The sequence below is a fragment of the Alosa sapidissima genome, chromosome 18, assembly GCF_018492685.1.
Source record: "Alosa sapidissima isolate fAloSap1 chromosome 18, fAloSap1.pri, whole genome shotgun sequence".
NCBI classification, from domain to species: Eukaryota; Metazoa; Chordata; class Actinopteri; order Clupeiformes; family Clupeidae; genus Alosa; species Alosa sapidissima.
The window spans coordinates 30,807,811-30,832,232 of NC_055974.1; the positions used below are offsets into that span (position 1 = coordinate 30,807,811).

The 24,422-nt window shown below is 40.9% G+C and overlaps 1 protein-coding gene across 1 annotated transcript; it reads left to right on the plus strand.

The window, feature by feature from the left end:
* The first annotated feature begins 210 nt into the window (after positions 1-210).
* Positions 211-21,402, plus strand: si:dkey-7i4.24. The gene is made up of 7 exons (XM_042070051.1): positions 211-267; positions 5,768-5,820; positions 5,931-6,124; positions 8,121-8,275; positions 16,345-16,808; positions 19,802-20,010; positions 20,221-21,402. Exons 2-7 carry the CDS (start codon positions 5,817-5,819, stop codon positions 20,422-20,424), a joined length of 1,230 nt encoding a protein of 409 aa, XP_041925985.1. The 5' UTR covers positions 211-267; positions 5,768-5,816; the 3' UTR covers positions 20,425-21,402.
* Positions 21,403-24,422: the final 3,020 nt, after the last annotated feature.

The window sequence follows — 24,422 nt, forward strand, 5'->3', positions numbered from 1 at the left end:
CCCATTGGTGTGGTTTTGGTGGTGGTGGTTGTGTATGTGTGTGTGTGTGTGTGTGTGGGTGGGGTATTCCTGAGTATTCTTGTTCTGACACGTTCCCTTTGATAATGAGCAACTTATTTTTCTTGAGAAATGTAATCATCAGTAGGCGTATTAACACGAATATGCCTTGGGCATCATGCTACAGTATATACACAGCTCAAGCTGCTGAGGTCTCATTCAACACTTGAACGGAGCGACACACTCAAGTGGAATCCTTAGCCTACCAAGGTTTGAACTTTGTTACTTTATTTATTATTAATGTTCTGCTGCACCTCTGCTATTAAATATTGTCCACTTTGGTTTTATAGGTTATTTGCTAGTCAATTTTCTGTTACCAGTGTGACCTACAGCTAAGAATTACCAAAGCACGCAGGAAACGAGTTGAGACTGATACAAAAATATATTTATTTTCCAAATCGTCAAGTTTGTCACAAGCAGTCTCTAAAACGAGACTAATAAAACCATTCAAAATGTATTAGTTCAATATCCTAAAAATTCTGTATATAAGTCTTTAAAAAGCAATGATGACAGTTTGGTAGGGCACGCAACATAGGCTTCAAGTTTACAAAGAGCCTCCACAAAGATCAACTAGGACGGGGTCTCCTCACAATAAATAGTGGCACACAGGACCCAAAAGAAACCAAAAGAAAGGGAAATGTACGATTTACAGCAAAATGGCCTGGGCCAAGGTAAGGTGCACTACAAGCTGAGCAAACAAGGTGACCACAGCAAACACTTAGGAGTGAGGAGCCCTGTTTAAGATTATGACCTTCTGGGGATTAATGTAGCACTTAAAGCTTAGCTCTGAGGGCATCACAGATACTATAAGAGTCTGCTAAATGCTCACAGTGTAAGTGTACTAAGGACAGCGTTATAGCAAATTTAATTCAACCTATACATCCCGAGTCATAGACCCCTACGGCTCAGGAGTACCAGTTTCCAAGACCCCTGCATAAAGCAGTCCAACCTCTGTGTGGATGCAGCTGGCACTGTAACAGTTGTTAAAAAGTAGCAGTTGTTACGACTGAACTGATGTTAGTTAGTGCACCTAGAACAAAACGGGAGGTCATATCTAATAATGGACACAGCAAGGGTACGGAACCTCCAGTGTTCGTTTGGCATATCCCTTGTCCATCAAAGTTACTATGCGCCCAGTCTAAAAGCATTCGTTAGGTTAAAGACACTTGACTACCACAGTTACAATACATTTCTATGTCTGCTCAAACATAAATAGCATACCTGTGTGAAATCTCTCAACCACCACCGTCCTAAACGAGATGCTTTGCTTCTTTGATGAACTGAGGACAAGTATTCTACCAGCGACGACTCGGCAAAAGCAGGTGTTGCCTTTGTTAGTGAATGACAAACGAGATCAAACGATACTTTGCCACGGACACGAGACTTTATTCGTCTCGTCAATCACTCTGTCAAAGTTAAAGCCCCAAATCAAACAGCTCCTGCTGCAGGCTACACCAGTGCAGCAATATCCACATCCATATTGTGACCAATAACAGCCTTCTCTTGGAACAGCGCACATCACAGCTGAGTGGGGTTTGCTAAGCGTTACTTGTCTGGATTCCTGTCACAGAGAAATTGATTGTTGATACTACCAGGGCACCATTTCATTTGATATTTTGCCAAATATCCTTATATTTTCCTCATCAGTCTAGGGGGGTCATCAGGCTGTGAGGAAAAGGCTACTTTGCAAACCTTTTTTTAGGCATGTGTCTCAGTGCAGAAGTTCAACAACTTCTGTTTGTTTCTAGGCACCTATATGGGGTTAGATTTATCAAGCCGTTTGCTGTTTCCAGGCGGTAATTGTTCGCAAAGACTGGCGTAACCGATGCAAGCTATTTCCAAACAGGCCGCACTTGGTAAAACCGCAGACTGCCTTTCGCACTTTCCCGTGCCATGCATACATTTAGAGGGTCAGGGGAAAGTGTCGTGTTAAAAGGTGGGAGGAGAAGCGTAAATGCGCCTAATTAGCTATTCCCCGAAAACAGCCCATAAGCGCGCACATCTGTTTTGAAATATTGTGAAATATTATGTGAAATATTTTCGCCTGGTAAAAGCAGGTGTTAATCCAAATTACGGTTAAATGCGTCAGAGCACCAGTTTTGCGTCTTTGTACTTTATCCAAAGCAACCTTAACTTTCGTTGGGCTTTCAAATGTCTTACTTTCACTTTGAATTTATCCACTTAAACCAGAGACACAGCACTCAAAAAATCCTCCATAGAAATGGATTCCTGTTTGCTCAACTACTAAGTTTTTTTGTGCTCGAGTTTCATTTTTCCTCAAAATATAATTTGTGTGCTCGCTCAAAATATCTTTCTGCGCTCAAATTGCTCGCTCATAAAAGTGGAACAAATGTAACTCCATAAATGTGCGCTAATACTGAACTCGCATAAACAGACTACTGACTCTACTGACTTCCACACTCTACGTTTTAGTCTGTTTTCTTGCGTTACCGTTATAATAAATTACTTACTTTGGCTTCAAACGCTGCTTGCTTCATTTTTGCCATGGCCTTTGAGCCGGTGTTACCAAGGGGGCAGGCGAATTCCCGGAAGTAGAAGCATCGATGTAGCGGTGGTTATCAACTCTCTGCTAACCCCATAGAACGCCCATTCATTTAGGATTTTCTCCCATAACTCCCATAACTTCATATAACATATATTATGTGCCGATATTTTAGCTTCTGTGTTATCTACATAAACAATAAAAGGCGAAACAAGACTCGACTACCTCGTACGTAACGTTAGGTTCCCGTAAGAAGAATGTTTAGCATGTCCGGTTGAAGGGAAGCTAACGCATTGAAGGGAGATAACCGTATTGTTTAGATAAGAAGCGTAGTCCAGCCAGCACGGTGAACAAAGTTATGTAGCCTACAATAGCATTGTATGTTAAGGTAAAGCATAGAGGCAAGTAAACCTAATGAAAAACAGTAGTTTTACCGTTAGGTAGTCTAACGATAATCATTTCAGAGGTTTTCGATGGATTGACCGTAGGTCAGAAAAGTGGAAAGAAGATTAGCTTCAAGGCTATAACTTTTTTGTTTTGTTTTACCATGACTGACTGTTTTTGAAGATGATCATGTGTGGTAGTTTCAACATTAACACGACTTGATATCACTTGTGAGGATGATATTAATAATAATACATAAATAAATGTTTAACTTTGATGACTTTAAAGGAAGGAAGTGTGAGAAGAATTTCTGTGTATCTATCATATGAGTTACAAGATTCAGTTCGATGGCTAACGTCACGAAGTTAAGTGCGAGTCTGCGCAGTACTGGGGGGGACCAACTGAAAAATGACTCAGTGCCCTCCCATTGAGAACGACGGAATCTGTTCGTCCATTTCTTTTACTGTCTATGGGTGTTACATGGCAACTGGCACCCATGCTAACTGCGTTGGTGACGTTTCACGAGTGATGACGTTTTTTTGACAGATGTGGCCGCTTGCTGATTTGTCACTTTCTGATGGAAACTGGAGACGAACAAATACAAATACAAATATGCATGACATATTTAAATGTCAAAATTGTCTGTAGTAGGCTAGGCCTACGCTACATGCACTGGACCATGAATATGCCACCAAAAAAATAAATAACTAAATAGCCTAATGATTCCACGTGGGGTATCGAACCTGCTTCCTAAATGAAACCTCTTACATGATAACCATTCATCTATGTACTTGCGTCACGAACCAGCTGATAAGTTATAGTGAAATTTACTTCAGTTAGTCTATACCAGGGGTTCTCAAAGTTGTGATTGGTGAGGGCCAATTCAGGAACCCAACATTGAACTGAGGGCCAATTCAGGAACCCAACATTAACTGAGGGCCAATTCAGGAACCCAACATTAACTGAGGGCCAATTCAGGAACCCAACATTGAACTGAGGGCCGCCAAAGGGGCGGGGGGAGAAAAAGAAAAAAAACCTGGAAAAAAATCCCATTTGTAATCATTTTAATGAGCAAGTTGCATCTCTACAGTTTATATTTATTGCATTAAACACATTTTAATTCATAACTGAGACTAAACCTGGCAAAACTTCTTTACCCTCAACAGACAAACAGTTCTGGTTTCAGTCCATTTCAAGTACAAACTTATTTTGTACAACTTATTTAGAACAAACAGTCTCAGTGTGTCTTGCTTCTTATCAGCATAGGCCTTATTCAGGGCCAATTCCAGCTACCAAAGCACCACAGGAAAACCTGACGGCCACAAAACACCACTAAACAGATATTCATTATTTTCAAAGCACACAGATACAGTTGTACAGTTTTAACAGTTTTACAGATGTTATCAGATGTTATCGCGGGCCGCCAGAAATGTTTCCGCGGGCCGCCATTGGCCCCCCGGGCCGCACTTTCAGAACCTATGGTCTATACAATTAGAAGAAGTAAGCTGATGATTGTAGCAAGTTAACACGGCTGATGGTGTTGTCTTGCTACAGCAGCTGCCCAAGCCAGTAGGTCTTCAAAGTATCATGGTTAACTTTTCAAACATTTCACTGACTGCTGGTCAGGCTCTCTGTGTCCACCTAGTCTATCTGTAGCCTAAATTGAGGAAGCGTTGCTGGTCTAAAAATAAATAAATAATAATAATAAAACGTGTGATGGGGAGGATTGAACCCATGTCGTGAAAAAGCAATTTACAGGCATGAACCTGTTGCGCCACAGGAGAAGCATCAGCTTACAAATTGGGAAATAAAGTATAAAAAAAACATCAAACCCATGTTTACATGTCAGCAACATTAACGTTAATAGCCTATAAGCCTAAGAGTTTTGACTCTCCCTGTGCGCAAATTTTGTGTAAAATATGGACACGTTATAGACTTCTCCTGCCCATTGCAGTGTGCGTTTCAATGCCTGTGTTTCATGAACTGAATTCTTAAAAGAATAGGCTGGACAAAAGGATACACAATTAGGCAACACATTTTTATTTGATTTATTTGCTGACGTTCATGTGCCTCTACAGACACTTCAGGTAGGGGCGGGCGGCCACAGCCTAACCTCAGTGAAACGTTTGTAAAACTTAACCATGATACTTTGAAGGCCTACTAAATGGCTTGGGCAACGATAGCATGATAACATGGTAGCCAGATAACATGAACAGCTATGTTAACTTGTTACAATTATAATAACGTTAGCTGACTTCTTTTAATCATACAATTAAAGTCAATTTCTGTGAATGCCGTCAGCTGATTTGTGGCGCAAGTGGACAGACGTCTGATTACCCAAGCAAACAAGTCAATTTATTCATGGTTCGATCCCCACATAGTGTTTATTTATGCTATTTAGATGTTTGTTTTTTGGGTGGCATATTCATGGTCCAGTGCATGTAGTACTACATACAATTTTGACTTTTAAACATGTCATGCATATTTGTGTGCGTCTCTAGTATATCTGTAAGAGACAAATCTGCAAGCGGCCACATCTGTCAAAGACTCGTTATCAATCATGAAACGTCATCAACGCAGCCAGTTAACATGGGAGCCAGTTGCCATGTAACACCGGGTCATGACAGCGCAAACTGCGCTAGTGTTAGTAGCCTAAATCTACCCCATGGTGACATTGATGTCAGTATTTTTGATCCACTGCTCTTTGTATTTTTTATTTCAAATGCTACTAGATGCTACATTATGTATTTTAATTACGGTCTACTGCTTTGATAACAGCATAATATCACCCAGCTAACTGGAGAATTCTGCCTTACTTTCTAGATAATTTCTGATCTGCAACACCTCTATCAAACTAACCTACTCTGAAATCATGGGTAACTTTGCATGTCCTCATCCAAACATTGTCACATTATGAAATACCAGTATTGTGAAAAATACAATTTTCCATTAATAAACCTGGGCTTTTTGTTCTCCTATTGAAAAGCAACAACAGAGATTGAGAGCACATTCAGTCCGGAGTTTGTACAAGAGTTACTGCCGTCAGCACAGCGAGTTGCTCTATTGTACAATGTCTCTTATCTGTGTCTGGCCAACTTCCCCAAGCTGGAGAGGATGCTGCGGGAGAGGGCCTTGGAGACCCAGATGCTGTTTGGTTCATCTGAGGCCATGCTGCTGAAGGTAACTAACACCCCACTGAATTCCTGCTTCCACACAATTTTATATCAGTTCAAGGTGCAGGTCCACTGCAACCCCATAAGACATATGATATTTCAATTCTGTTAATGTTGTGTGCAGGGTTCTAAATTAACTTGTTTGATCACCAGCCAATGTGGCTGGTAACTTTCTAAAGTCACTAGCCAATCAGAATTTCTACTAGCCATTTTTTTTCTGGTGAAAATAGGAGAACTATAAGTTTATGAGTGTCACTGAATGCATATCACAAAATATACACAGAAAGTGCAAACACTTCATTTCATGTTTGGGATATCTATCTATCTATCTATCTATCTATCTATCTATCTATCTATCTATCTATTTCTCTGTCGATATCCTCATCCCCTGCTTCATTCCTCTTCTCGCCCCCATAAGTCTGTCCCAACCACTGCCGCATTTAGTTTAATCTTAACTTAATAAAAAGGAGATATCAATTATCATCAACAATGACAAGCCAGCTGGAACCTGCACTCGTTTTCTCTCCCTCTTGTGAGTGCTCAGACGCGTTCTCAATTAAATGGAGTAGCATAAGGCCTAGCCTACGTTAGATAGATAGATAGATAGATAGATAGATACTTTATTGATCCCCAAGGGGAAATTCAAGGTCTCAGTAGAATACAGACACCACACACACAACATGCACTTACAGCAGAAGTGGTAAATATAAGTATAAACATATAACCAAACTCCACTGTACAATAGAGACAATAGAAGAAAAGAAAAACTAACAATACTAAATATACTATATAAATTAAATAAAGAAATCCACAGTGTGATTGAGGGTGATCAAGCATGAGACGCTTGCAGTGACAGGGCCGGGACTGGCCTGTAGTTCTGTGTGCATGGTGAGGTGCTCAAGAGAATGAGTGTCATGGTGAAGGTGCAAAAAGTAGTCCAAGTAGAAAGGCCTCTGCATAGGATGCTCTTGTCTTGCTCTTATTGGTCCTTTCACCTCTCTCCTCGTAATCACCTCCTCTCCAATAGAGCTTGGGATGCACCCACCCACTGTGTCAGTCCATTTTTTAACATCACATGTTATCACTCAACTGACACTGAGGATGCGCAGAAGGCTTCACCGGAAAAGGGGTTAGATAGATAGATAGATAGATAGATAGATACATGTAGATAGATAGATACTTTATTGAACCCCAAGGGAAAACTCAAGGTCTCAGTAGCATACGGATTAATTTTGACCACACAGACATCACACATAACATGCACTTACAGTAGAAAAAGTAATATAAGAAAACTCCACTGTACAATAGAAACAGTCGAAGATAAACATGACATTAAAATACTAAATATACTATTTCAAATGGACTTTACCTGCCTCTATTGAAGTCCTATGAGGTGGCTGTGTCCATTTCTTTTACTGTCTATGCTTTAGACAAGAGAATGTTTTTTGTTGTTTTGCGTTAAGTCTGTGGCAGAATAATAGCGGGATAACCCTGTTTCCTCTCCTAGTGTGTGCTCACTTGTTTCCTCTCCTAGTGTGTGCTCACTTGTTTCCTCTCCTAGTGTGTGCTCACCAGTGGCAACCCTGTTTCCTCTCCTAGTGTGTGCTCACTTGTTTCCTCTCCTAGTGTGTGCTCACCTGTTTCCTCTCCTAGTGTGTGCTCACTTGTTTCACTTGTTTCCTCTCCTAGTGTGTGCTCACCAGTGGCAACTTGGTTTCATCCCTGTTTCCTCTCCTAGTGTGTGCTCACCAGTGGCAACTTGGTTTCATCCCTGTTTCCTCTCCTAGTGTGTGCTCACCTCTCCTAGTGTGTGCTCACCAGTGGCAACTTGGTCTCATCCCTGTTTCCTCTCCTAGTGTGTGCTCACCAGTGGCAACTTGGTTTCATCCCTGTTTCCTCTCCTAGTGTGTGCTCACCAGTGGCAACTTGGTTTCATCCCTGTTTCCTCTCCTAGTGTGTGCTCACCAGTGGCAACATGGTCTCATTCCTGTTTCCTCTCCTAGTGTGTGCTTACCAGTGGCAACTTGGTTTCATCCCTGTTTCCAATGCTCAAAATAGCAGTGGAGAAGAATAAGCCTACGCTCGCTGTGAGGTACCTGGGGAAGGCAAAAGCTTGGATTAACGATATCATCGATGATGTTGACGACCTTGTAAAGAAGTAAGATTTATTTTAACTATTCTTAAAAACACAAGTGTACTGTGGAGCTGATGTAACGCTATAGCCAGCTGGTCCATAGCAGTATGTACGTTGGTAAACCTCCCTAAAATATGTGTGAGTTGAAGAGAATGCTTGACAGTTGTATAACGTGTAGGTAAGAAAACACACCCTTTGGTGCCACTGTGTTTATGTTTTTTTTGGGATGAGATACATGAGTTAAATATTTGATTAGATTATAGATTCAACTTTATTGTCATTGTGCAGAGTACAAGTACAAAGCCAACAAAATGCAGTTTGCGTCTAACCAGAAGTGCAAAAAAGCAGGAAAGTGCATAGACAGGTGGTGTATAGGCAGGAAAATAAATATAGTGCAGTGTAGACAGTAGTATGCAGTTGGTTTACAGAAGGTGGTTTAGAGTAATATAAACTAGATGTACCGCAGAGCGGTACAAAATACGACCGCCGCCCAGTCCAGCACATTTTTTCCACAAAAATAAATCACGCTGAAAGGCCTATATGATTCTAACTGTCTCACTAAATTGCATTATCCACACTCAATTCTCACTGGTATCTGCTAGACAACAAGTACCAAAACATGATTAGTTCATAGATTTCACATGTAAAATTCATTTTATACAACCCCACACCCATCTTGCCTGTTCATAATTCTGAGAAATTCTTGAATTGTGTGCATGTGTGCGTGTACACGTTTATGTTTATGTGTGTGGGTGTGTGTGTGTGTGCGTGCTTGTGTGTTTGCCTGCGTATGTGTGTTTGTGCATATGCATGCTGGACCTCCTCCCTGTAGGCCGTTTCATCGTTGTTGCTGATGAGACAAATCACCGTAGTGTCATCTTCAAACTTGACAATGGTGTTAGAGCCATGTACAGGTGTGCAGTCGTAGGTGAAGAGGTGAAGTCCAGAATCCAGTTATAGAAGGAGGTATTGATGCCCAGTTCACTGAGTTTGGTGATCAGTTTGGAGGAGATGATGGTGTTGAATGCTGAACTAAAGTCAATGAACAGCATTCTCACACAGGTGTTGCTATTGTCAAGGTGGGACAGGGCAGAGTGAAGTGCCGTAGAGATGGCATCCTCTGTGCTCCTGTTCTGACGGTAGGCAAATTGGAAGGTCCAGTGAGGGTGCTAAGCAGATCTTGAGATGGGCCAGAACCAGCCTCTCGAAGCACTTCATGATGATGGGGGTGAGTGCAACTGGACTGAAGTCATTGAGGCTCGTTGCAGTGGAGTGTTTTAGCACCGGCACAATGGAAGTGGTTTTAACCCTCTAACCGCCCAAGTCGCAATATTGCGACAAGCGGCATTACTGAATAAAACAGACGACTCGAGTACAGTGTAAAATCTCATTTGTACGAGGAAGTAGAGACGAAAGTGTGGGTTCATGCTCAAACGCGGAAGTGGTTTTTCGCATTGAATTCCATTGTTTTCGGGTAGATTGAAGCTAAAAAAAAATGGCGAAACAAATGTTTTCGACTAAGCAAGTGTTGGTGCAGCTAGGGGTATATGCCGATTCTGAAGGTGAAAATGTACCTTAAGGGAATGACGAACGGCAAAGGGCAAATAATGATGGCGCTACCGCCGATGCTGCCATGCGTTGCGACGAAAGTGTACACCAAGCATAACACCATGTTTGTTTTGACCCTTTGTCCAACAGAGGTGAGGGTGACAGGGGTAATCGTGGTCGTAGTGTCAGTAGGAGAGCGGGTGTACGCGGTAGAGGCAGCAGGGGTGGTCAAAATAGGGCTGGGATTTCACGTGGTAGAGACAACAGGGGTGGGCAAATTAGTGATGATAGTGATGGTTGGATTCATTTGGGAAATGATGAGGTGTTTCAGGAATGGATCAACCCCTCTGATGAGCCTGTTGGATATCAAGGAGTCAGAAATCAGTCCCTCCAGGATCTCGCAAGGATTTTTTGAGATTGTTGCGATCTAAAATGCCTGATTTCGCGACAACTTTTCTAAAAAATTGCGATGGAAGTTGCGGTGTTTTTAGCTGTTTGTTGCGAAGAAATTGCGAGAGGAAGTGAAAATTGCAAAAATAGTTGTAATTTTTTTTTTTAATTATTTTTTAATTGAGGGTAATTAAGGTTAGTAAGACCAAAATTACATGGATCATCTTGATGTAAATACTTTGACTGGGGTAATTCACAAAGCAGTATAACCTTTCGTAGAACTGTCCAAAAAAGACACCCCCCCTAAAGAGATGGCATAATGTCATATGTTTCAATACATTCATATATGTTGTAATTCATATTAAGTTCATAACTTTTTAATAATTCATATTCTGTGACTTAGTATGTAGTAATTTCATATTGATTTAAACTATTAGACTACACTTTTCTTTAATGTTATTACATTGGTGGTGTGTAAGTCTAATTGACTGCCTGCCACTTTAAGGACGTGAGAGTAGCGTAATAACATATCTAAGTGGATTGGAACGCTTGCATCTCACTGTGTTCGGCTACGACTGGAAATCACTTTTTGCATAGTGCATTATGATATGTGGATAGAATTCGGGATGTTTTCTATGTCATTAGTTAAAATAAATGTTAAAAAATAACTCGTATGAAATCATTCTTGGACCATAGAAGAGGTAAATGTCTTACAATGTTATTAATTTCTATGATTTTGGTAGCACTGCACTACACAAACTGAGCCCACAAGCTAGCAAACATGATACAAGCTAAAAGGACATCTCCAGGTGAAAACGTTTGCCAATGGGTTGCATATTGTAGCCTACTCAAATGTCAGTAAACCAAGTAGGCCTTACTTAACTTACTTTCATAGCTTAGGCAGGTTAGCAACACTAGGTTGAGATGACAGATGCAAGTAAAGCAGATCATTAACGTTAGCCTTCTATTTATTGTCATCAAAACTGCAGAGGAGTGAACAAGTTATAGGGCAGTCTCTGGTGTCTGCAGAAGTGAGTGGCATCTGACTCAATATTCTGCGTGAGGGGCTGTTGTGGTAGGTGAAATTTCATGGGGGAAACCATGATGATTGGTCAAATTTGTGAAAAAGTTGCAGTGTTTGGACAAAATTGCGAGGTCGCCCAGAATTCACGAAGATTTGCTGAATTTGCGTTAATTGTTGCGATCGCAACATCGCAAATTCCTGGAGGAACTGAGAAATGTATCTAAAGATAACCCCCTAGATTTTCTGTCCCTGTTTCTGACAGATGATTTCTGGAACCTAATAACAATTGAAACAAACAGCTATGCCAATCAGTACTTAGACTCTCAACAGCTAAAACCCCAATACAGGTTTCATGGGTGGTATGATGTTTCTGTCCCTGAGATGAAGGCCTTCCTGTCACTGCATTTGTGCATGGGACTGGTAGAAAAATCCACGATAGAGGATTATTGGGCAGAATTTTGGCCAATTTATACACCTGGCTTTGGGACTATAATGACAAGGAACAGATTTGAAATTATCCTGTCTTTCCTCCATTTTGCTAACAACAGTGAGTATGTTGGGCGGGGTCAACCAGGTCATGATGGACTGTTCAAGGTGCGTCCTATAATAAACCTGATCATTCCACGCGTTTCAGCTGTTTATGGTCCACACAAAGAACTCTCTCTAGATGAGATGACCATAGCGTTCAAGGGAAGGTCAACTTTGAGACAGTACAACCCCAATAAGCCAGACAAATATGGCTTCAAAGCATTTGTTTTGAGTGAGTCCGGCTCTGGTTATGTTTTGCAATGGTCCATGTACACTGGACACAATTCTGATGATGACGTTGATCATTTAGGTGCCACCCACCTTATTGTTCGTCAACTTATGGCCCCATACACAGGGAAAGGGCATGCAGTGTACATGGACAGTTATTACACATCACCAGCCATAGCAAATGAATTAGCAGAGAATGACACAGGTTTGTGTGGGACAGTGAGCAGCAACAGGCGAGGTATGCCAAGGGGCCTGAAAGCATCTGAGTTGCCTATGAGAAAAGGAGATGACCCTGTGTTCATGACACACACCGGTGGTGGAGGGTGTGAGGGGCTGGTGATCTGCAGAGACCACTGCCTTAATGGCCTTAATGGCCACCTCCTTGTTGTCCCTATCAAAGCAGCCGTAGAAGTGGTTCAACTCATCAAGCAAGGAGGCGTCGGTGACGGGGAGTGGAGTTAGTGGTTTCGTAATCTGTGATGGCCTGGATGCCTTGCCACATGCGTCGGGGATCAGAGTTGTTCTTGAAATAGTCCCCAATCCTTAGCTTGTGGTTGTGGTAAATGACCGATGCCAGCTTTGTGCTACAAATGTGGAAGAGTTAGTGGAAGAATAGCAAATAGCAGATTACTATTCAACGGTAAGGTTGAAGATAACATATTGTAACGCCGATGAGAAGTTAGGAGACGGGGAGGCTGATATATCGTTCCAAAACTCTGGTAGTTTATTTCCTATAGATGTACAGGCTAGTGCACGGGCAACAGGAGGTGTCCACTACAAAGCAACAAACTGATCGCTGATAAATCACGATCTCAATCACTCGTTATTCACACTCATCGGCCAACAACACAACGCAACACAACTCACTCGCACGTAATCCACTTCTACTCTGACTAAATTTAAGAACCCCCTATTCTATTCCCTCCCCTTATCAATCGCTAACCTATCTGAACCCCTAAATATTCCCTTCCGGACACCTCCCCCCAATCAAAACACATCAGAACTCATTGACACATTCTATGACACAGGAGGGAGAGGGAGACACAAACACTTGCACACACACACACACACACACACACACGCTGGGAAAACAGAAGACACAGGGGAAAGCCCAACACGGGGGCAAATAGCCTCAGCGCCAGAATATCACAATTGTCAAAGCTAGATGTGATCATTGAAAACACGCCGCTTCGTTCATACCGGGTCTGCCGCACACGCTGTACTTTAATATCAAGGCTGCTGCACGATACAAATCAAACGTTTCCCAAATCCCGTAGGGCAGGGCTCTTCAATCGGCGGCCCGCAGGCCGGGTCTGGCCCGGGAGATCATTTGTACTGGCCCTTTAGATCATTTGTAAGCGCATAAGCTCTCTTGCATCTCTCGCTCGCTTTAGTCCTACTGCACCTCAGCCCATTGCACAAGTTAGACTAGCCTATATTACAATTCATTACATTTTTATGTAAGTTGAACGTAAGTTAGTTTAGTTTCAACCTAAATTGTCACTACGTTGGAGTTTATGAACTACTAATATTTAACAGGTTGCACCACACAAATAGTTTCTGTCAACAATATCGCAAAAAAACACAGGCACAATTTCTGCAAAACTTGATGGAAAGGTGGAGCAGATCCGACTCAAAGGGAATTTCAAAGTATTACTATATAGTAACCTGGCTATTTTTTTTTGCAACAATAGCGAAAGAAAAACTTGAAGTCTGTGTCCATTTAGTGAATGATGAATTTGTGCGTACCCTATGTCCTTAATTTCTTCATGTCTTACAACATAAACAAATGCAATAATAGTCTAGTGAAGTCAGAAATGAGCCTGTCTAAAGGCTTCTTCGAAATCATGTGGCATGTTATATTAAATGCGCACTCAATTGCGATTCGAAGCAAAAAGAATCACTGATAGCCTAGCGAAGGTAAATTGCATATTTGTAAATGTGGCGACGGCAAAACGCTTTGTGGTTAAAGTGAATCGTAGACTACCGGTATATAATAACCAAAGTGTTTCTACAATATGTTGGCAGAACTTGGCACAAAACGTAATTTCTGTCAGAAACCAAGTAGACTAAATGTTTTCATTATCATCGTGAACTATGACGATGCCCATGTTCAGTATGTTTTTCATTTATTCAAGCAGTGACATTTGATTTAATGCATGGGGTAACGTGACTTGCGTCAGACAAAAGATGGGCCTGTCCCTCTCAAAACATGTTAAAATAGTGTGATTAGCAACCAGAAAATAAAACAAATCCCGGGGGAGACACGGGGGCGGATTCCATTACTGTTAGGGCTGTTATCACAGATTTCAATACTGTTAGGGCTATCTGTTATCACAGATTCCATTACTGTTAGGGCTATCTGTTATCACAGATTTCAATCCAGCCACCAACAACCGGCTAATGATGTTGTTATGCATGTTCAAAATACAACATTTGAACACCAAAATTGCTGCTGTTGTACTTAATTGTCTCTACAGCTGTTAATGTGTTTACTCATAGCCGCATTTCTCCGGCCCCTCAGTTGTGATGCTTTTCATGAAGTGGCCCTCATTACAAACTAATTGAATAGCCCTGCCACGAGTAGGGCCACGACATCTTTGCCCGAAATAAAATGTGTTAAACACTCCTTTTGTTCGGACATCAATTCCTGAATATTTGGAAGCACAGCCAGCACGGACTGAATTGCTTCATTAACTTATGCCATTGCCAACTCCTCGAGGACTACAATTCAAACACAGTGTAGAATCTCAACGTTGTCTCTCACAACTCCCGCCTCCTGCTCGCTGATTGGCTCGGAGTCGAATTCTCCGTTGCGAGCGAGGCCAATGGCCGGAATCTCAGACGGAGTCGTGGAGGGAGATGCAAATCGAGCGGAAGTACGTAGGAAGGCAAGACCAGGCTAGTGCTTGGCCTTCTTGATGCCGCTTTTCAGGTTAGCCCTGGATGAGCTATAGGCTTGAGTATCACCTGATCTGAATGTGATGTCTCGAGCCTTCAGCAGGAGTCTGACCTTACTGTTCATCCATGGCTTCTGATTAGGGAAAGTCGTAATCTGTTTGAGGGTGGTGACACTGTTGATGTTGGAGTTGATACAGTCCAAAACGGAGGTGGCATATGAATCAATGTCCATGTGGGAGTTATGGGTGGTCTGAGTTGCGAACACTCTCCAGTCTGTTGGTTTCACACGTTTGCTGAAATGCTAAATACCTTGGCAGTAGAAACAATGAGAGGTGATCTGAGTATCCTAGGTGGGGGAGGGGAGTGGCTTTGTAGGCATCAGCTATGTTTGTGTAGACATGGTCTAAAATATTATCTCTTGTGGGGCATGATACATTTTGATGAAATTTGGGCAGTAGAGGTTTTAAATTCGAGCTGTTCTGTTTGCACAAATGATATCCTCCTCTTCTTTCATAATATAACATTCAGTACAATCCAGTGTCTCTCTGACATCCAAAACAAAAAGGGACTCAGTTCATAGAATTGCTAAATTCATTTGAAAGAGGAATCAGAGATGACAGATTGGATGATATTGCTATCTAGATTACAGTATGTTTACAGTCAGTGACACTTCACCTAAATAATCAGGTTAACTCGCCACAAAAACAAGCTCAGTGAATTTGTAATCAGCTAAGTAGCATGCATAGCCTAATTAGTCTGGTCAGTAATCTGGTCTAACTAGCATACGCAGCCTAACTAGGTTGTTCAGTAATCTGGTCTAACTAGCATATGCAGCTAACTAGGTTTGTCAGTAATCTGTTCTAATTAGCATATGCAGCTAACGAGGTTGTTCAGTAATCTGGTCTAACTAGCATACGCAGCTAACTAGGTTGTTCAGTAATCTGGTCTAACTAGCATAAACAGCTAACTAGGTTGGTCAGTAACCTGGTCTAACTAGCATACACAACCTAACAATGCTAGATTACATTACATTACATTACATTACATTACATTTAGCAGACACTTCTTGACCAAAGTGACTTACATATGTCAGCTATATTACAAGGGATCACATTGTCCCCGGAGCAACTTGGGGTTAAGTGCCTTGCTCAAGGGCACAACGGTGGAAGCTGGGAATTGAACCGACAACTTTCAGGCTACTGCACGCTAGCCCAGCTCCTTAACCACTACACTACCACCACCCCCTAGATAGATGGATAGATAGATAGATAGATAGTTTATTGATCCTCAAGGGGAAATTCAAGAAATTCAAGTCAAGGGGAAATAGAGTGGGGGGACTTAGTTGCACTGTTGTTACTAAACCTCTTGTGCTCTTTAAGGACTTAGTTGCACTGTAGTTACTAAACCTCTTGTGCTCTTTAAGGACTTAGTTGCACTGTAGTTACTAAACCTCTTGTGCTCTTTTGTTGTTTAGGTATGAGAAACACACCACAGATGTTGCCACAACCACTAGTGATGTCATTGCTGAAAAGGATAGTACAGAACAGCAAATAGAGAAGTTGAGTAAAGAAAGACAGGCAATCAAAGACCATTTGGAAAAACTCAAAAAAGACCTGAAACAAGCTGTCGATGAATTGGGCAATATAGATACAAAACTAAAAGCCAAAAGCAATGAGCTTCAACAACATGTCCAAGATGCTACCAGGGAGGATGCTGGGCTTGGCATCTTTGGTGCTATAGTGCCGTTTATTGGACCCATAGTCCATGCCATCTACAAGACAGCAACTTCACCAGGTGTTGTAGCCAAAACCAAGGCTCTGGAGAATGAGATCAATCAACTCATTTCAGAGAAAACTGCACTGAGGCAGAAGGAGTGGCAACTCCAGAATGAAGTGATCAACTGGCAGATGCAGGAGACGAAGGCCAGCATTGAATTGGGTAAGAACTAGTTTGTCATAACATTTGTCAAGATGTACCTACTGTTTGGTCAGGAAAGTACTTTCCTGTCACAGACATAGTGTGATGAATTCACAGTTTTGCATGTTTGACACCATTTCGCAAGTATTAATGCGATCAACTGTGGAGATGTAAACAATAAACAATAGTTTTAGTGTTGCACCTTTTATTAACCATTATGAAAGTCCGGGTGCTCTAGTTTTTTTTTATTGTATACTGAAATGTTAATTTAGTGGCGCCCAATGTAGGTTAGGTTTTTTCTTGTATACTGAAATGTTAATTTAGAGGCGCCCAATGTAGTTTAGTTTTTTTCTTGTATACTGAAATGTGAATTTAGAGGCGCCCAATGTAGTTTAGGTTTTTTCTTGTATACTGAAATGTTAATTTAGAGGCGCCCAATGTAGTTTAGGTTTTTTCTTGTATACTGAAATGTTAATTTAGAGGCGCCCAATGTAGTTTTTTGTGCTACTGGCCTCCCTCTGCAGTTGCCAGTATGTAATTAAAAAAATATCACTATTGGCTAGCACCCTTGCTCCTAGACACAATATATGTCATAAATATCACTACTGGCTAGCACCCTTCCTCCTAGACACCATATACAACCCCAAAACAGAAAAAGTTGGGACGTTGTGTAAAATGTGAATAAAAACAGAATGTAATACTATGCAAATCTCTTAAACTCATATTTAGTTGCAAAAAGGACACAAACAACATATCAAATGTTGAAAATGACAAATTTGACTATTTCATGGAAAATTTGTTAATTTCGAATTTGATACCAGCAACATATTTCAAAAAAGGTTGGGACAGGGGTAACAAAATGCTGGAAAAGTTGTTGTAATGATAAAGAAAACAAAACGAAGAATGTTTCACAACTAATTAGGGTAACTATGGCAACAGGATTGGGTATGAAAAAGAGCATCCCAGAGAGGCAGGGTCTCTTAGAAGTAAAGATGCAGGGGTATTCATCACTGTGTAAACCTGTGTGCACAAATGATGAAACAATGTAATTTTAATGCTTCTTAACATGAAATTGTGACGTATTTAGGGAGTTTATCATTTACAGCACATAATATTATTAAAACATTCAGAGAATCCAGAGAAATCTTTGCAAACAGGGGAAATAGCTGGAAAAACAAATTGGATGGCCGTGGTCTTTTGGACCTCAGATGGCACTGCATTAACACCAGACCTGTCTCCAGGCCTGTCATTGTATGGGCTCAGGAAAACCTCTGATAACCATTGTCTATGTGCCAAGTTTAATGCTCAATTCAAAAACTGCAGCCAAAATTGTAACCACTAAAATTGTATTGAGACATGATACAGAAAATATCACTCTCTTATCTGGGCCTGAACTTGTTTAAAATGGACTGAGGTAATGTGGAAAAATGTCCTGTGGTTAGACCAATCTTACATTGGGCACCTCTCAAGTTTGTCATTCTTTTTGGAAATCATGGACTCATCTGGGCTAAAGAGGAGAGGGCCTATCCAAGTATCCAACCTATCCAACTTGTTTTAGTGCTCAGTTCGAAACCCAACATCTATGACGGTGTGGAGGAGCATTAATGCCTACAGCACAGGCATCTTGCACATTTGGCAAAGCAAAATCAATTCTGAATGATGTATACAGGTTTTGAGCAACATATATTGCCATCCAGGCAATGTCTTTTTCAGGGACGACCTTGAATATTTCAGGAAAACAATGCTAAAATGAATTCTGCACATATTTAAATAGTATTTCTCCATAGAGGAAGAGTTCAGGTGCTAAGATGGCATGTCTGCAGTCCAGATTTATCAAATTAGGTGCATACTGGAATGAAAAGCATGACTAAGAATACCCCATACAGTTGAGCAACTGAAATCGGGGAGTAATGGGACAACATTTCATTATCAAAACTGTAGCAAATGGTCTCCTCAGTTCATAAACATTTACAGAATTGTGTTAAATGAAGAGGTGAAGCAGAACAGTGGTAAACATGCTGCCTGTAGTGGCCTTAAATCAAACGACAACTTCTGGCACCCTGGGCAGGTAATGTACGCAGGCAAGAAATAAAATCAATTCCAGGCTGGATTCGGGTTTTGTGGCTGGTTTATTTAGTTCCAGCTGCAGCAAACAATACACGGCATCTCTAATGATATACAATACAATACATCTCTACAATACACGGCATCTCTCGCACTGGTAAAAAACCATGTGCCCCACCACCCAGGTGCATACAGGCCTCCTGCTACTTCCTACCTATATTCACCTTTACCTGTGCCCACTGCCCCCAGGTGTCTAAACCAATATTTTAGTAAACTAACCAAAAATAAAGACTACACATATAAATCAAAACAATTAACTAAACAAATAATGAGCAAAAAAATATTAGCAAAATATATATTACTAATGTAAGCAAAATCTTAAAAAACAAATTAACTAACAAATTTACCACCACTGAAAGCAAACTAATGTAGCTCCAACACTCCCGTCCCAACTTTTTTTGAAACATGTTGCTGTCATCAAATTCAAAATGAACATATACTTTCGATGAAATAGTCAACATTTTCAACATTTGATATGTTTTCTATGTCCTTTTTGCTGCTAAATACGGGTTTACGAGACTTGTATATTATGACATTCTGTTTTTATTTGCATTTTACACAATGTCCCATTTTTTTCTGTTTTGGGGTTGTATGTCATAAATATCACTATTGGCTAGCACCCTTCCTCCTAGACACGATATATGTGAATTTAAGTAACAGTATGAAATACAGTTACTCTCATGGTATCTTGATGAATCACATTCAGATAGATAGATAGATAGATAGATAGATAGATAGATAGATATATGCTTTATTCATGTCGAGGAACATTTTAGCTTCTAGCAGAACAATGTCAATTTCATATTGATTCTGATGGATTTTTCTTAATTCTATTCTCTTCAACCATGTATTTTTTTTATTATTGTTCATTATTTTCACTGTCTTTACAGGTACAATTCCATCCCCAGAACATCTACCCGAGGTTCAGGCTCACCTGTCTAAAATCGTTCAGATTCTGATTTGCCTACTAACATTCTGGAAGAAAGTCGGTACACTGCTGGACTCCCTGGAACAGAAGACCTTTGCTGATGAAGACTTGGTTGATTTTTTAGAAGACACGAAGGAGGAGTTTTTGAAATCAATCACTGCAGCTGAAATGGTATAAATGTGACACTAATGCCAAACACAAATGACTTCATGAGCATTCAAACTGTCAAATGAAGTAGCTGCAGGAAGTAGTGGTCTGCATATTGGCTGGATTGTGCCTGCGTAGCTTTTACCTGGAAAAAATAAAAGAAAGCCGAGCAACAAAACAAAAGTAGCCATCTCATAACTCATAAACACTGTGTGTGTGTAATTTAAATTACAGGTTTGGAAGTCTTTTGGTGCCGGATGTGCGAGAGCCAATGTGATATTCGCTGTCGAGACCAAAGATGCCTACAAGTTCCTGGAGTTCAGCCCTTCCTCCCTCCCCAAGGAGGAGTGGAAGAAAGCGCATGATGCTGTGATGGAGAAGCTGAAGGAGATAGAGCCTCCCGTCACTCCTACCATCACCATGGAAACCTCAGAGTAATCTACTGATGCTGATCCGTGATCCCGCGCTAATCTGCTGATCCGTGATCCTGTGATCCCATATGCCTGTTTTGCTTTGCAAATGTTTGTCATAATTGCTGGCCTGCCTTCTTGACCGGGGTTCGAGGTGTTTTGCTGTGTACCTGTTTCTGTCCTGACTGCTTCTTGACTAATATATTGAAGAGGTTCATTAGGCTTACTGTATTATACTATTTCTCACTGTTTCTCTGTACAAGCCAATAAGGTAAAATTGATTTTTTTTTTTGTGTACCTGACAAGTTTCGGCTACCTTGCCTCTGTAGCCTTCATCAGAGGTGTCACGTGATGTTGGTGTGACGTGGTCTGAGATGTGTTATATGGAGTTCTCCATCCCACCTGATGTGGTGTGACGTGGTCTGAGATGTGTTATATGGAGTTTTCCATCCCACCTGATGTGGTGTGACGTGGTCTGAGATGTGTTATATGGAGTTCTCCATCCCACCTGATGTGGTGTGATGGCCTGGGGTGCTCCAAGGGGACTAAGATTCAAGGTGTTTTGCTGTGTACCTGTTTCTGTCCTTACTGCTTCTTGACTAAGATTCAAGGTGTTTTGCTGTGTACCTTACTTGATTTGTTTTTGCCTAGTGTCTAGTAGTGAAGTGTGAACTTGTGGACGTGAATTTAGTTTGGACTCCCGCAGGAAGTAAATGCCAGCATTGTAGAGTTAGACACTTTTGACGATTTTACATTAAGAGGCTTTTTTATTATTATTATTGTCATCATTAAAAATACAACACAGCCTGTATTAACAGTATTGACAGTAGTCTGTATTAACAGGTATACAATAATGTCAAATCTTTCACTAAGGTTTATTTTTCGTGTACATTATGATAGAAATGTTCACATCTTAATTTGTTTAATCTAGCTTTCGCTGGCTTCTATTAGGAGTTGCCACTGCTGGTGTCTACTGTTTTCACCTATTAAATCCAGATAAATCTCACATGTCCTGCTTTTGTGTCTGTAATTAGTGTAACATTCACACCCTTGGCCACACAGCCATCACTGTTTAATTATATCACATCAGTAGATCTCAATTTGCATAATCCAATTGTACTACTTGATACCGTCACCTTAACAGCACCAACTAGTTACCGTCACCTTAACAGCACCAACTAGTTACCGTCACCATAACACCTTAACAGCACCAACTCGTCACCTTAACAGCATCAACTAGTTACCTTAAAGGAAAACGCCACCCCTAGGTGAAATTGGGTGACTCCCCGCAGTCCCTAGAGTTGGATGAGTGAGCCAAAGCGCTTTATAGCCGACCCAGCCATTGCCCTAATCTAGAAACGGCCCGGTTAGCTTTATTTTAGCGTAGTCGCTGTAATCCGGAGATTCCAGCTAGCATGTCGTTGCAAAAGTGAATCAAATAACTCAAGATTTTTTATAATTATTTCTCGTAATAACCAGGTGAACCAGGAGGTGAAGGGTCATTTGTGACCAGGACATGAAAGGTCAGAGGTGAACCAGGAGATGAAAGGTCAGCCATGGCAAGATAGATCATCGTAGTTCATGTCTATGTCACCATAACACCTTAACAGCACCAATTAAGCGTTAAATGGGGGTCAGGTCATGTCTGCAAAAAGAGGCGCGTCGTTGACGTATTGATGAGCGTACGTAGCAACCGGCCAACAGCAGCTGAGGAGGGGGGTCCAAGATGGCGTTTTGGTAACATCCTTACTGCGTGGCTCTGCAGTGTGAGGAGTAAAACGAACGTTCTTAACAACTAAACATGACTAAGGGCTGAACAGAAGAAACCATATGGATAAATAACTGAAGAAGTCGACAACTCTCAAAAAGGGCTTTTCATTCAAGTGTTTTTTCTTTATTTCTTTTCTCGAACAAACGTTGCTAGCCGAGTTGACGAGTTTTCCTGAAGGTTCGAGCAACCTGCTAACTACCGGTAACCTGAATTCTAAGAAACTAACTATAGTGCACTTTTTTTTATTCTTTTTCTTCGAAAACATTTTGGACCATGGAAGAAATGGAAGAGAAGATATACATACCGTAATGCATTCTTATGCCAAGAAATCTCCGAGTGACCAAACTGAATCTGAAAACACTTCAACATTATCAGAGCAAACTGAGATGTGTTTGGCGGCGCCTTTAACATTAGAAACTCCTAAACCACCGCGAGCAGCAAAGAAATCCAAGTTACGAACAAGCGACGAGAATGACTCTGAGTCTGTGTCCAACTCTCGTCTGTTAACAGTAATGGAAAGAATTGAAAAGATGCAAGAGGAGTCACTCAGACGACTTCAATCATTAGAAGTAACGGTTAAAGACAACACCAACTCCATCAAAAGCGTCACCGATGTCCTTGACTCCATGGGGAAACAAGTAGAAGACATGACACATAAAGTTGTATCCCTACAGGACAAAGTTGACATCTTAGAAAAGGAGAATGGCGTTCTCCGGGACAGATGTGGCGACCTGGATGCATACAAAAGAAGATGGAACCTGCGAGTTGCTGGCATTCCTGAGCAAACTGGAGAGAATGTTAAGAATATCATCATTGACATTTTCAGCCAGGTCTCCCCTGACATCGCTCATCATCTGGCCTACTCCGTGGACATTGTGCACAGACTGGGTCCCCGCTCTGCTCAGATGAACTCCAGCCGTCGCATTATCGTGCAGTTCCTATCAAGATCGCATAGGGACAAAATCTGGAGGGATGCTAGATCAGCAGCCATACTCAAGGAAAATAAAATAAAACTATATGAAGATCTGACTCAGGAGTCCAAGGACATCAGAAACAAAGTGTGGCCGTTGGTTGAACGAGCGAGGAAGGAGGGGAAGAGAGCAGGCTTCAAAGGGTCCTTTGCGTACATTGATGGTAAAAGTCACAGCTAATCATTTGTGAATGAAGGTTGTTTTACTGCCACTAGGCTGTAATTTTTGCTGGTGCTGTCCGAAATTTAATTTGGTCCAGTCTTAAATGGGTAATGAGGAAGTTATTAATATTCTCATAGATAGACATAGAATTGTGTTCTTTCATGCGCGAATCTCGTAGGCCACTACCGTTATTCGCCAGAAGATGGCGCTTATGTTTTGTGATTCGCAGAGCCGTATATGGTGATTCGATATCACCAACTACTTTTTTTTATTATTATTATTTTATTATTATCTTTATTTTAGGTAAAGAAGGGGTTTTCGTTGTTAAAGTACCCTTGTGTGGAATTCAATAGGTTCTTTTTTGGTGCTCATTCAGCATGTATATTGAACAGGTTGGAAAATATGCCCTTGTTATCTTAACTACAGGTTTTGTTCCTCTGCTGCAGAGTTAGTCTGCGATTAAGTGTTCATAGAGGGAAGTATTGTATTTTTCTCTAGTTATCTGTGTTTAATTCACAGTATTGTTCTATGTCTTTGTCTTTATTGTCAATTAATGTTAGGGGTCTGAAAGATAATGTGAAACGCAAGGCTTTATTTTTGTTTGCAAAGAAATACAAGGCAGATTTTTATTTTTTTCAAGAATGTCACTCAACTCCAATTGACACTAACTTTTGGAAATCACAATGGGGGAACAACATATGGTTAGCACACGGATCTGAACATTCAGCTGGAGTAGGAGGTGGATTTTCAAACACAACTTTAAGGGAAATGTTATGGAGACCGATACAGATGTTTCAGGTCACTTTGTCAGTATGATTATAGCCATAAACATACAATAATTATTGTAATTAACATTTATGGATACCAATCATCTCTGGAGAATAGTACACTGTTTGATACTTTGGAAGATAAGGTCTCTTACTGGTTAACTAAATATCCTAATGCTTCTTTAATCTTAGGTGGAGAGTTTAATATAGCCTTAAATAACATAGACCGATACCCCCCAAGGAATTCAGCATCTCTCAATTCAACTCTAAAATGTTTTATGGAGAAGTTTGAACTAGTTGATGTCGAGAAGTTTGAACTAGTTGATGTCGTGGAGGAAATTGTTTCCATTTGAGC